At 40.1% G+C, this 12,840-nt stretch overlaps 1 protein-coding gene across 1 annotated transcript in view; it reads right to left on the minus strand.

The window, feature by feature from the left end:
- The window catches only part of TSPAN12 (tetraspanin 12), a 65,130-nt gene that overhangs the window by 42,536 nt on the left and 9,754 nt on the right, over positions 1-12,840 (minus strand). Inside the window, exons 4-5 of the mRNA XM_029234182.1 lie at positions 6,892-6,974; positions 5,088-5,223 (exon numbers count right to left, since the gene is read on the minus strand). Coding sequence (XP_029090015.1) covers positions 5,088-5,223; positions 6,892-6,974 — 219 coding nt within the window. The remainder of the gene's footprint in view (positions 1-5,087; positions 5,224-6,891; positions 6,975-12,840) is intronic.

Consider the following 12,840-nt stretch of genomic DNA (forward strand, 5'->3'; position numbering starts at 1 on the left):
GCTTTAATTTCTCTTGTAAAGAGAAAAGGAATTTCTGTTACCGAAATTACTTTGAAAGTCATGGCACATTCAAGCTTATCTTCCTATTCATTTTGGCTTGTTTTCCCAATATAATTAGAATTTAATTACTTGTAATATCCTCCTATATGTATATAAAAGTTGCTGTTCTGTGACAGTTTCATACTTATTAAGAACAAATCTGGTTAGAGTAGGGTTGCCAAATTCAGCAAGTAAAAATACAAGATGCTCATTTAAATCTGAGTTTCAGACAAAAAATAATGTTTTAGTAGATGTATATCCTAAATATTGCATGGGACAAACTTATACGAAACTATTATTTGTCATCTATCTGAAATACAAGTTTTATTGGATGTCCTGTAGTTTATTTAGGAAACTTAAATTAGGGTGTTTTAGCAATCTGCATCTATAATTCAATAAAAGGGTCGACTTCATGACCAAGGTTCACCAGAAATGTTTTCCTACAGGTGGTCTCTTAGCCTGCAGTTGTTTTGTTGGAGGGGTGAGCGTGGGAAGGCAGGTCGGTTATAAAGATCTGTTTTGAGCCTCTCTCACTTTTTCTTGATCAGTCTGATGAATAATGGCATTTTGACTTTTGCTTAAACAGCACCATAGCCCAGTTGCCAGACCTTTTCTTAGTAATCATTCAAGAGCTGTGGCAGCTCTCAGAGATACTGGTGGTCTTTTTTTTTTTTAAAAAAAAAAAAAAGCTTTTTTCTCTAATCTGGTTTTACAGGTCTTAAAAGTGAAGCACAATTTTGAGTACAAGGAAATGGACAAGTTGGATTGAATGCATTGGGCTTATTTAAACATTTGCATCCAAAATTAAGGAACCTCCTAATTAAAAAAAAAAAAAATTAGGATAAAAAGCTAAAGGATAAGAGGCCCGCATACCACAAAAAAAAAAGCTAAAGGACATAAAGGAAGAAATCACGTGAGTTTCGTTGCAAATATTTGCCAAAGACCTAACATCCTGTCATATCCTGCGTTAGTGCTCACCCCTTTAACAGGCCACTGTTGTCAAAACCTATGTAACAGCCAGGCTCCTCCCTTAAAATCTCATCCTCTTCACTGCCTTCCAGACACCATCCTCCCTATCTGATGTGCTGGCCACTTCGACTCACACTGTTCTAATTTCCTGTCTATTACTCGATTTCATAAAAAGTTATTAAAGCAATAGGCAAGATGAATGGTTCATATTATCAAGTTGTTTGTAGTCCGGCAGTTTGGGCTGGTTATAAAAAAAGGGAAATTTATAATAGGAGAAACGCACTGGACTTCAAAAGTTGAGACATATCTGTTGGAGACATCGGTAAAGGCCCAATGAGAATGGGCTTGGCAGTCAGAAACACAGAGGTCTGAATCAAAGCTTTACCTGCTAGTGCTGAGTGACCTTGGACATATTACTGAACCTCTCTGAACCTCATTTGTAGTCATCTCTCTTAGATGATTGTTGTTGAGTTTAAAATGAAAGATCATAGGGAAAATGTTTTATACAATGTGAGATGCCTAACCCTTAAGATATACTAAGTATTAATAATTAAATAATACTAAGATACTTAAGCATTTAAGAAAAGGCAGCAATTACAGAGTAAAATAGTGAAGTTGTTGCAAACATGTTGTTCAAACTAGACTGTGATGATCTGAATACCATATACTCCATTTACTAGCTATGCAAACAGGCAAATCACTGAGCCAACCTGTGCTTCCTTTCCTCATCTATATTATGGGAATAATTATAGTATCTGTCTCGAAATTGATTAATTAATGTAAAGCCCTTCATATAAAAATTTCATTTAAACCTCTATGAATCTGAAAGCATTACAGTTTGTCAACACATGAGAAATGTTAACTACTTTGATTATCATCATCATCTTTGTCATTATTACAATTTCAGGAGGTAGTATTTCAGGCAAATTGTAATGGGCTGGTAGTACTGAAACAAAAGCATTAAGAAGAAATTCCCAGCTAAGGGACAGCAGGAGTAAGAGCAGGAAAGAACAGTCAGAAAATGAAGTAGGTAAGAGAGCTAAAAATGGCAGATGGTTTGATTGCAGAAGAGCTTGTTGCAAGATTGAAGTGTCTCTAAACACTTCATTACCCAACCAGAAGTCTTTCAAGGTTTCGGAACAGAGGAGTAATGTGATCACTGTTGCACTGTATTAACGGGGAGTACTGGTTTGGGGTAAATTAGGAGACAACAGAGGCAGGAAGTTTAGTTAGGGGGCTCTGCACTGTTTCAGCAAGAAGTCAGGAGAGGGACCTCCCTGGTGGCACAATGGTTAAGAATCCGCCTGCCAGTGCCGGGGACACGGGTTCAATCCCTGGTCCAGGAAGATCCCACATGCCGCAGAGCAACTAAGCCCGTGTGTAACAACTACTGAGCCTGCGCTCTGGAGCCCGCAAGCCATAACTGCTGAAGCCCGCACACCTAGAGCTCGTGCCCCGCAACAAGAGAAGCCACTGCGATGAGAACCTTGCGCACTGCAATGAAGAGTAGCCCCCACTCACGGCAACTAGAGAAAGCCTGTGTGCAGCAACGAAGACTCAACGTAGCCAAAAATTTAAAAATAAGTAAAATAAAAAAAGTCAGGAGAGCCTGAACCTGGGCATTCCAAATAAGAAAAGAAGGGACGGGATCCTGAGATTGTAAAACTAGAACCTACAGGATTTGACAACTGTTTAGAGAAGGAGGCTATGGAAAGAAAGGCAGAGAAAAAACTGCCTGAGAAGCAGATCAGATGCAGATCAGTTACGAGCAACAGGTAATTGGGAGCTGAGACCACAAATCATTCTTCAAGCAAAGGAAAGGCTGTGCTGGGTTTAGACAGAGTAACATCTAGGAACTTGCTAAGAGGAGACAGGCAGCCCGATGGGAATGGGGAATAAACTGCCACAGATAGTCAACGGGAAGGAACAACCAAGAGCTGACGGCAGCCAGGGACATGTGGAACAGCAATGCACCAAAAGCTGCTTTGTGGACAAGAGTACATCCACCAAAAGGGGCGGGATGGGATAAAGCAGTATCAATCTACGCCAGTCATCCTCCTGGAGGAGAGGCTGACCCCTTGGGACTGAGCTTGGAGCTCTTCTCTAGCCTCAGTACTCAGAGTAAATCTTATTAGAGGTCTTGTCAGACAGTAGTGAAATTGCCTATCCACTGTGTATACACTGGTCTGATGGCAAAGGCTAATAGTGCCTATATTCTCCATAAATGTTAAATTCTCCATAAATATTCTCCATAAACTTAGAACCTCAGTCCTCCACGTCACCTGTGCAGCATAAGGTTCTTTCCAACATCACAAACTAGCTCCCATGCACAAGTCTCTATGACTCATCCTGCCCCAAGGAGAGCCCAAATTACCTCGTTATTTGTCAAATTGTTTTACTTGCATTCAAGTGATCTAATGGAATGCGTAAATGGTTTTCAAAATATGTTCCTAAAAGTCTTTGAAGTTCCATGAAATACGCTATCCTACCCCACCCCACCTCTACAGTCCAGGGACCATCCAGAATCATACCAGTTGGGAGGAGGAAGAACAGCAGCTATATTTAAATTGGTTGTATACATAGGACATCGTTGTAAGATTGTGGTTTTAAAAAAGGATTCTGAGGTTTTTTTTTTGAGTTTCAATACCTTATCCATCCCTTAAACTGTAAGTTTCATATAAAGTAAGTACTTTAGTTTGTTTAAATTATTGTCCAAATTTCTTGAATTGCAACATAGGTTCCAAACCCTTCCACCTCCTCTCCCCTGAGAGAAGAAAATTAATGACATATTATAAATAAAATACAGTCAAAAGCATTGTATACCAAAGTGAACAGAAGTAAGGCAATGGGCATGTCCCCTTTCTCTGCAGCATTTTCTGTTTTCCAATCATGGACCTAAAGAGTTATCCTCCACGAAGCCAAGTAATACATTAACACGGGTTGTTCTTGTGAAATGCAAAGCTTTAGTTCAGCTTCACACTAAGAGTCTGTTTTAATGGGCTTGGGACGGGAGCTAGTCAAGCCCTGGCGTGCGGGAGCTGTCTCCTGAGAGCCAATCTGTGCTCATCTCTCCCCAGCTCTGCATTCAGTAATGGCAAGTTGGTAGCCTGAAATCGACCATGCTGGGAGTATTTACATCACAGAAATCTTCAAATGCTACAAATCAGGGCTTTTTTTCTGCTCAGATATCCAGCTTATCAGCACACCATAAAAAAACCTTTTTTTAAGTTCCCTACAAGAAATGAGTGCACAGATACCATTGAGAACTACGGCAAAGAAAGGAATATACTCAATGAATTACTTTTTAGGAATCTGATATGTCTGCAATTACATGTTAGCAGCCTCAACCCCCTGGGGCCGTTAACATATAATATTTTATACAATCAATGAGCTTCAAAACTCTATCTGTAAACTGTATTTTTAATTGACTCAAGTTTTTAATGTTAAAAGAGGGTTTGCTAATTTTTGAATTAAAGGCATAATCATAGATTTTGGAATCATAGAGCTTGAGTGCTGAAGGGAATTTAAGAAGTAATTTAGTCCAACTGTTCCAGAATTTTAAAAAAAACAAAACACTAAAACTATAGAAACTGAGACTCATATCCATTAACCTATGTAAAGGCAGTGCCAGGATTATGATGTTTGTTTGCTACCTCACCACCTGAATTTCCACATGGGTTTAAGTGGCGGGTTTGCTTAAAACAAGAAAAGAGAGAAAGAAACAGAGTTCCATTATGACGTCTCAGTTCTAGTCCCGAGGGGCCTGTTGGAGTGGTAATAAGGCCTGTGACACTAGAAAAAATTTGTACTTTCAAATGAAAATGTCAACACATTGCCTGAGTGAAATAATTAAATAGTGTACATATTTCCACACCTCATCTTCTGAGTACAGCAAATACTTGTACTGAAATCGTCTCTCATGGAAAGAACGCTTCCCTTCTCACAGGATGTTGAACAATGAGCACAGATTAGGGAACCGCTATCACAGTTCCCTAAGCATGTAATCTTGTGCACTGATGAACCAATTATACATTACTGGTCTTTTTAACCACAATAAAGAATAGATATAAACACCGTACCCATGCAAGAAGCAAGAGATTTCTTTTTACTGTTCCACAGTATCCTAACATCCCCACGATGATCAGGAAACAGCAAACAGCAATCATGACCGGATGAACCACAGGAAAATAAGTCAAGATGACAGCCTCCTCTACCCTGAAAGAAGAACAATAATGTCATATTATAAATAAAATATAACCAAAATGCACCCAAGACATAGTACAAGACACAACTGACTTGTGTTAATAATCTTTAAATCATCATGCCTCAAAGCTGAAGACTGGATTTCTATTTCAGAATCACTGAACAATCACCAATTTGCTTGCTTGTTTTATTTTTTGTCTTGTTTGGTTTAGTTTTTTATACAAGTGGTAGCCTTCCTACCTCAGCTCATTTAAAATATAAGATAGAGGTTGTCAGTAAAAAGTCGATCTAATATTAGCTCTGAAGCCTTAACCTGAGGAAACCACATGAGACTTTTCACTATTTCTTTTTTTGTTTATAAATTTATTTATTTATTTATCTATTTATTTATTTTTGGCTGCATTGGGTCTTTGTTGTTGCGCACGGGCTTCCTCTAGTTGCGGCAAACAGGGACTACTCTTCGTTGCGGTGCACGGGCTTCTCATTTTGGTGGCTTCTCATTTTGGTGGCTTCTCTTGTTGCGGAGCACAGGCTATAGGTGTGTGGGCTTCCGTAGTTGTGGCACACAGGCTTAGTTGCTCTGTGGCATGTGGGATCTTCCTGGACCAGGGCTCAAACCCATGCCCCTGCACTGGCAGGCGGATTCTTAACCACCGTGCCACCAGGAAAACCCTTTTCAACATTTCTTAACTGAGAAGACTCCCCCTACTCTTCTCTGGTCTGGGACTCCATAGGCAGTGTGCACTTTCTCCCCAACAAATGACCTTTCCCAAAGATGTGAAACACTGCTATGGAAGGGAAATTGGTCTGAATTAAAAGGAAGGGAGGAAAATGCTTTCTGCTAAGACTATGAAAAAATTATTAACTAGAGCCATAACAGTACGAGTAATAATTAAGATAACAAAAAACGACCATTACAAAGTGCTTACTAAGCTCCATCGTGTTAAGGACTTTATAGAAATGTATCACAGTTAGTCCTTAGGAAAATTCAGAGTGGTATTTAATACAATCCCCATTCAGAAATGAAGAAACTGAGGCTCAGAGAAGTTAAGTAATTTGCCCTTTGAGATGTTAGTGAGTCAATCCTTGAAACTGGGTAAGAAAATGACATTTGGGGTTTGGTTTTCATTAGCTCAGGAATATGAAGGCAAGAAGAAGTTGGCAATCATTTTCTTAAGGAAAAGTAGCTGTGTCGTCCTTTATACACAAATATGACACGGCTGGCACACTGTCAGAAGGACAGGCGAGCGGTATTACCGTAACCAGAAGTGTCCTCTAGAACCAGTGGCACACCTTAATGAGATGCTAGAAAATGCAAGTGTTGCCATGGGCAGGAAAAACTTTCCAAACGATCGTGGATGAGCACTACCGTCTAAACACCCTAAGGCAATGTTACTTAGAAACTAGTGTCTGAGGAAACCCTAATGAAAGAAATCAATCTTTTTTTTTTTTTTTTTTTGCGGTACGTAGGCCTCTCACTGTTGTGGCCTCTCCCGTTGCGGAGCACAGGCTCCGGACGCGCAGGCTCAGCGGCCACGGCTCACGAAGCTAGCCGCTCCGCGGCATGTGGGATTTCCCAGACCGGGGCACGAACCCCTGTCCCCTGCATCGGCAGGCGGACTCTCAACAGCTGCGCCACCAGGGAAGCCCTAAAAATCAATCATTAATCATAAAGCCTACCTTGTTTCTGCAGTTAAAGTCAGAACATTATTTAGGTAGTCCCTCATCCAAGCGGAAACTGCCAACACGCTGATGGACATTAACTGGGGGAAAAAAAAATACAGACTGGTGACGAAGGATTTATGCACCATGCTCTGCAGGACTCATAATAAAAAATTAGGGATTTTATTTACATAATCATTATGTTTTTTCCTAATTACCATTTACCACCTGTTGAAATTTACTATTACTACAAGTATCTGCCATTCTGTTTTGTGATCATGTCACAGCTGCTAAATAGAATGTCACTAAACAGTATACAGACAGCGGAACTGTTAGATACGGTAGTTCAGGACAGGAATTGTACAGAACAACTGAATTATCCAATGTACAACATAAGCCTAAAACACGCCATATGTAAAAGCAAGGGAGCAATCAAATACTACTGATGTTGTCCAAAAACATCACAGGAGCTAACCTCAAAGGACTTCCACTGGCTAAAGTTAAACAATTTGAGCGTGAAAATAATAGTCATAATAATAATAATAAATGCAACGGTTTAAAACATCCAATATGCTAAAATCTATGAATTCACAATAATAGTTAAACAAAACTCATTAGCCAGCTTTGGAGGATGTTGGATATTCAACTCATTATTCAGAAAACTGATAAGAATCCAATATTTATCCAATCTTTCCTATACGAACTAAAGAAAAGAACCAAAGACTTAATGAAAGTTTTTAATGGGAGAATGTCTGCTAATAAGTACAGAAAGCATGACAGAATGTTACTATTGGATAATCTTTTCTGAAATAATGGCTCTCTTGGCAAAGATCCTCAACGACTGCCAAAATTATCAAGTCAGTGGCTCTCAGTCCTGTCTGTACATCAGAATCAACCAGGACTCTTAAAAAAATTACTGAGCCCAGATCCACCCTGAATCAATTCTTGGAAGTGGGGTCTGGGCATCAAAAGTGGATAAAGGCTCCACAGATATTCTAATGGGTAGTAAGGGCTGAGAACTACTGCATTAAGTGAAAGGCTGATGGGGACTTTTAGAATGGAGAGATAAGGTTGACATAAAATACCAGATGCCCTGATCAATCTTAGTATCATAAAAAGAGGCAACTGGATATAATAATGTCCCCAAAATGATGCAATCAGAAGTACTCAGAGATACCTTTGAGGTTAATTTAACCAAAAAGTCAAACCTGAATCTAATCAAGCCTCCAGCTCTATCAGTTTATAGGAAATACAGGGAACAGATTTAAACTTGTTAAATGTCACCATACAGATGCAATCAACAAAATCAAGAATATAAGAAATTTTACAGAACAAATGATCTGGTTTCTTCAATTTAAAAAGCTGGCAGGTGGAACAAAAAGAAGGAAGGAGAAACTGTTATAAATTAAAAGAGATTTAAGAGATTGTCCAAGGCAATGTCAGGATCTTGGTTTGGATCCTGATTTAAATGAACCAACCACAAAGAGCCATTTATGAGAAGACTGGCGATATTGGATATTTGAAAATATTTACAATAGCCAGGTCATGGAAGCAGCCTAAATGCCCATTGACAGACGAATGGATAAAGAAGATGTGGTACATATATACAATGGAATATTACTCAGCCATAAAAAGGAACAAAAATGGGTCATTTGTAGAGATGTGGATGGACCTAGAGACTGTCATACAGAGTGAAGTAAGTCAGAAAGAGAAAAACAAATATCATATATTAATGCATATATGTGGAATCTAGAAAAATGATACAGATGAACCGGTTTGCAAGGCAGAAATAGACACAGATGTTGAGAACAAACATATGGACACCAAGGGAGGAAAGCGGTGGGGAGGGGGTGGTGGAATGAATTGGGAGATTGGGATTGACATATATACACTAATATGCATAAAATAGATAACTAATAAGAACTTGCTGTATAAAAAAATAAATAAAATAAAAAACATTGATATCATAAAATAAATTATTGTTTATTATTTTAGATATGACAATAGTATTATATTTTTTTAAGAATCCTTACCTTTTACAGATACATGCTGAATGGTTTAATGAACAATCACGATGCATGGGGGTTAAGTGAGAAGTGGAGGCTGTGTTGGTAACTGGGGATTAATTATACTCTGCTTTCTACTTCTGTATGTTTTTAATTGTCCATAATTTTAAAAAAGATTTTTTTTTAAACAGCAACTATCTAGAACACATTCAAAATGAGTCTTCCTGGGAGGCTTTTCTAAAAGCTGAAGGTTAACCCTAAGTTCTGAAGGCCTTTCCTATTTTGATGGAAATTTTTCTCAAATTGTGCCTTATACTTATCTTCTTAAGTGCAGTATAATGAATTTCAGCTTAATTTGATTTTTAATAATTTCTGGCATCTTAATGAACATTGATTACTATTATGTTACAGGTTTTCTGTAAATGCTGAAATAATGAACATACAAGATAGGAATGAGTCTTTACTGACTCAAGGAGTGGCTGTAAACATGCTTTCTGGATAAGGGCTCCTAGGTCAGCAGAGCACGTGGAGCCCTGTGACCTCTTGTACAGTGAAGCATGGCCACCTGCTTGGAAAAGCAGCTAGCGAATTCACGCATCTTTCATCCAGTTGCAAATACAGTAGATCCCCGCCTTGTCCGAGGCGGATATTTTCCAAGAACCCCACTGGATGCCTGAAACCTTAGAGAGTACCAAACCCTATATATACTAATGTTTTTTTCTATAATAATGGGCGGGTAGCATCTACACCTTGGATACAGTGGACAAAGGGATGATTCACATCCTGGGCCTGACAGTGGGAGGTTTCATCACGCTTCTCAGAACCGCACACAATATAAAACTTATGAATTGTTGATTTCTGGAATTTTCCATTTTATATTTTTGGAACACTGTTGACCATGGGTAACTGAAACTACAGAAAGTGAAAGCGAGGATAAGGGGAACTACTGCATTTACTCAGCCCCAACCATCTGCCTTGTACTGTCTGTGCTAGAGTCACAGACCCAATAATGCATAAAAGAAGCAAGATGTCAGCCTTTGTGGGGCTTCTTACAGAACACAAGGAATAAATATGTAAACCAGATAATGACAGACTGTAAAAAGTGACATGAAGCACGGAAAAGTGAAGTAACCTTTTCAAGGTCTTGCAGATTCTAAATGGCAGGGCTGGATTCAAATCCAGGCCTTCATCTTTGAAGCTTCAGGGTTAGTCACTAAATGCCTTCCAAGTTTAGAAACGAGCCTTATATTCCCCAAACAGCGAGGAGATGCACCTGCATAGCATCTTAAAACAAGGGAGGGGTGGGGTTGCAGGGGGAGGTCCTCTGTAGGGGTCAGGCTCAGTCTGAATGTCTGAACTACTTTCTTTGCTGAACGAGGGCTCAGGGCTCAATGGCTTAAAACAGGTTAAGAACCCTGGGATCACAGTTCAGAGGAGAATTAGGCCACTTATTACTATCCTCGTTCCTGTTGGGAATGAAGAACAGATTGTAAACCTCATAAAAGTTACCCAGTGGATCAGCCACAGTGTATTAAACATGCTTCTAGCTTCGTAAACTTGATGCTTTAACATCTGTTCTACATGCTTATGCTGGACACACCTTGGTCTGGACAAACTGATAATATGCCTGAGTCACCTTGCCTTGGCCACCTTCCACCCGCCCTTGTGAGAAGTCCTTCTTCAGGGCCCACAGTTTTCATTTTCAAATACAAACCAACCAATCCGGAGCCCACACTCCCAACCACCCCTTTATTGAGCTCTCTCATTCCAGGCCACCCTACACATGCCCGAATCACCGCAAGGTCCAGATGCCAGACAACTAGGGACAGAGGCTGCTGAAATTATTCAAACTAGGCAAAACCTACTTATCCTGCCTTGCCAGTTCCTCCTTGAAGAAGCCCCAATGAAAGCACTTGCTCAGTCTCCCTCTCTCCCTGCCTCGCTATGGACCCCACCATGAGGAGACCTGTACTCTATCTCTTAGGATCTGTGAGTGTAATGGACTATCTTTTCAATGGCAGCTGTCTCCTGATCTGTCGATCTTACCAAACCTCAATAATCACAGTACCTATTACAACACACAGGGCTAGCAGGGGACCATGGACTGCTTGATTAAATCTGAGGCTAAGTGGTCTCCCTCTACTTGGCTATATGTGGGTCTTCAAATACCTTATATGTTTCAGGGGAACGGGAAAGTCTACTAATGTGCCATTTTATTTAATTACCTTAATTCTTTTGCAGTTATAAATAATTCTCCCCTCTCTTTATCATTCTTCGAAATAATAACCGATCTTGATTTCTCCATCCTTTAATTTCTCGCAGGCTGTTTAGCCAATTTTCAATATCATAGCTCTAAGACAGCTATCAATAAATTATCAGATTCTTCATTTTGCATGATATAGTATCAGTGGTTGTCATTATATACACAGTACTTCCATTCATAACAAAAATGTCATTTTTTAAAACGGCATATTCCAAAACATTTCTAGTACTGTAAAACAGTTAAGAGCATGGGTTCTGAAAACCCATGGGTTTCTGAAAAGAAAGTTATTCTTTCTTTCAAAAAATATGTATCGATCAGCTGCTCTTTGTCAGGTACTGTGCAATGTGCTAGAGGTATATACTGATCGGCAATAACAGGCACCAGCTCGATTCTATGATGAAATTTACTAAGTGAAGAGATCACGTGTTAGTCAACTCAGCAGAGACACAAATGTGTAACTGCAAAGTGTAATAAGTACTAGGAAGGAATAATACAAGTTGCTGTAAGAACTTCTTTTGGGGGACTTCCCTGGTGGTCCGGTGGCTAAGACTCCAGGCTCCCAATGCAGGGGGCCCAGGTTCTATCCCTGGTCAGGGAACTAGATCCCTTATGATGCAACTAAAAGATCCTGCATGCCACAACGAAGATCCCGCACATGCCATGAAGACCCCGCGTGCTGCAACTAAGACCCAGCTCAGCCAAATAAATAAATCAATTTAAAAAAAATAATAAATATTAAAACAAAATCCTTTTGGGGTGACTGACCTATTCCATGGGGTCAAGGGGACTTCTCCAGACAGCTAAGATCTGAAAGATAATTATCAAGTTCATTAGGGAAAGGGAGGTTGAAAATAACATTCCAGTCAGAAAGAACAGCAAAGGTCCCGGGGTGGAAGGCAGCATGATATGTGCAAGGAAGGGAAACCGGCAGGGAGCAAGAATGGAAAGCCAGGCAGGGGTCAGAGCACATGGTCTTAGAGGTCATCGTGAGGCATATGGTCTTGACCACAATGACCATAAGAAGCCATTGTATCAAAAAGCCTTGGTTTGGGCTTCCCTGGTGGCGCAGTGGTTGGGAGTCCGCCTGCCGATGCGGGGGAAGCGGGTTCGTGCCCCGGTCCGGGAGGATCCCACATGCCGCGGAGCGACTGGGCCCGTGGGCCATGGCCGCTGAGCCTGCGCGTCCGGAGCCTGTGCTCCGCAGCAGGAGAGGCCGCAGCAGTGGGAGGCCCGCGTACCGCAAAAAAAAAAAAAAGGCTTGGTTTGAATTTGAATTCCAGCTCTGCTCCTTTTCATCTATATGACTTCAGGTATGTCATTTAATCTTCCCTAAGCTTCAGTTTCCTCCTATATAAAATGTTATAATAGCAAGTCCAACTTCATAGAGCATTCATAGGATGAAAAAAGCGTAGGATTCTTACACATATTCCCTGTTACTATCTTATACATATTACCTATTCCTTTTGACCTCAGGCCTTTCTCTTAACCTTTCTCAGTTTAGGAGACAACTCTTAAATCAGTTCATAGATGTAATCTTCGGATATTTGAAGGTCTAACAAATGGACGGGAAAGGCCGCTCTGGATAGAACTGTCTATTGGACTTCCATAGCCATTCTTACTTTTGACATCTCTAAAACTGAACTCATTTTCATTCTTCTCGAAACCTGTGTGTCCCTCCCACTGTTTTTCCTGTCTCGG

This window comes from Monodon monoceros, unplaced genomic scaffold (assembly GCF_005190385.1).
Source record: "Monodon monoceros isolate NGI ecotype Baffin Bay Population unplaced genomic scaffold, NGI_Narwhal_1 Super_Scaffold_2, whole genome shotgun sequence".
Lineage (NCBI taxonomy): Eukaryota > Metazoa > Chordata > Mammalia > Artiodactyla > Monodontidae > Monodon > Monodon monoceros.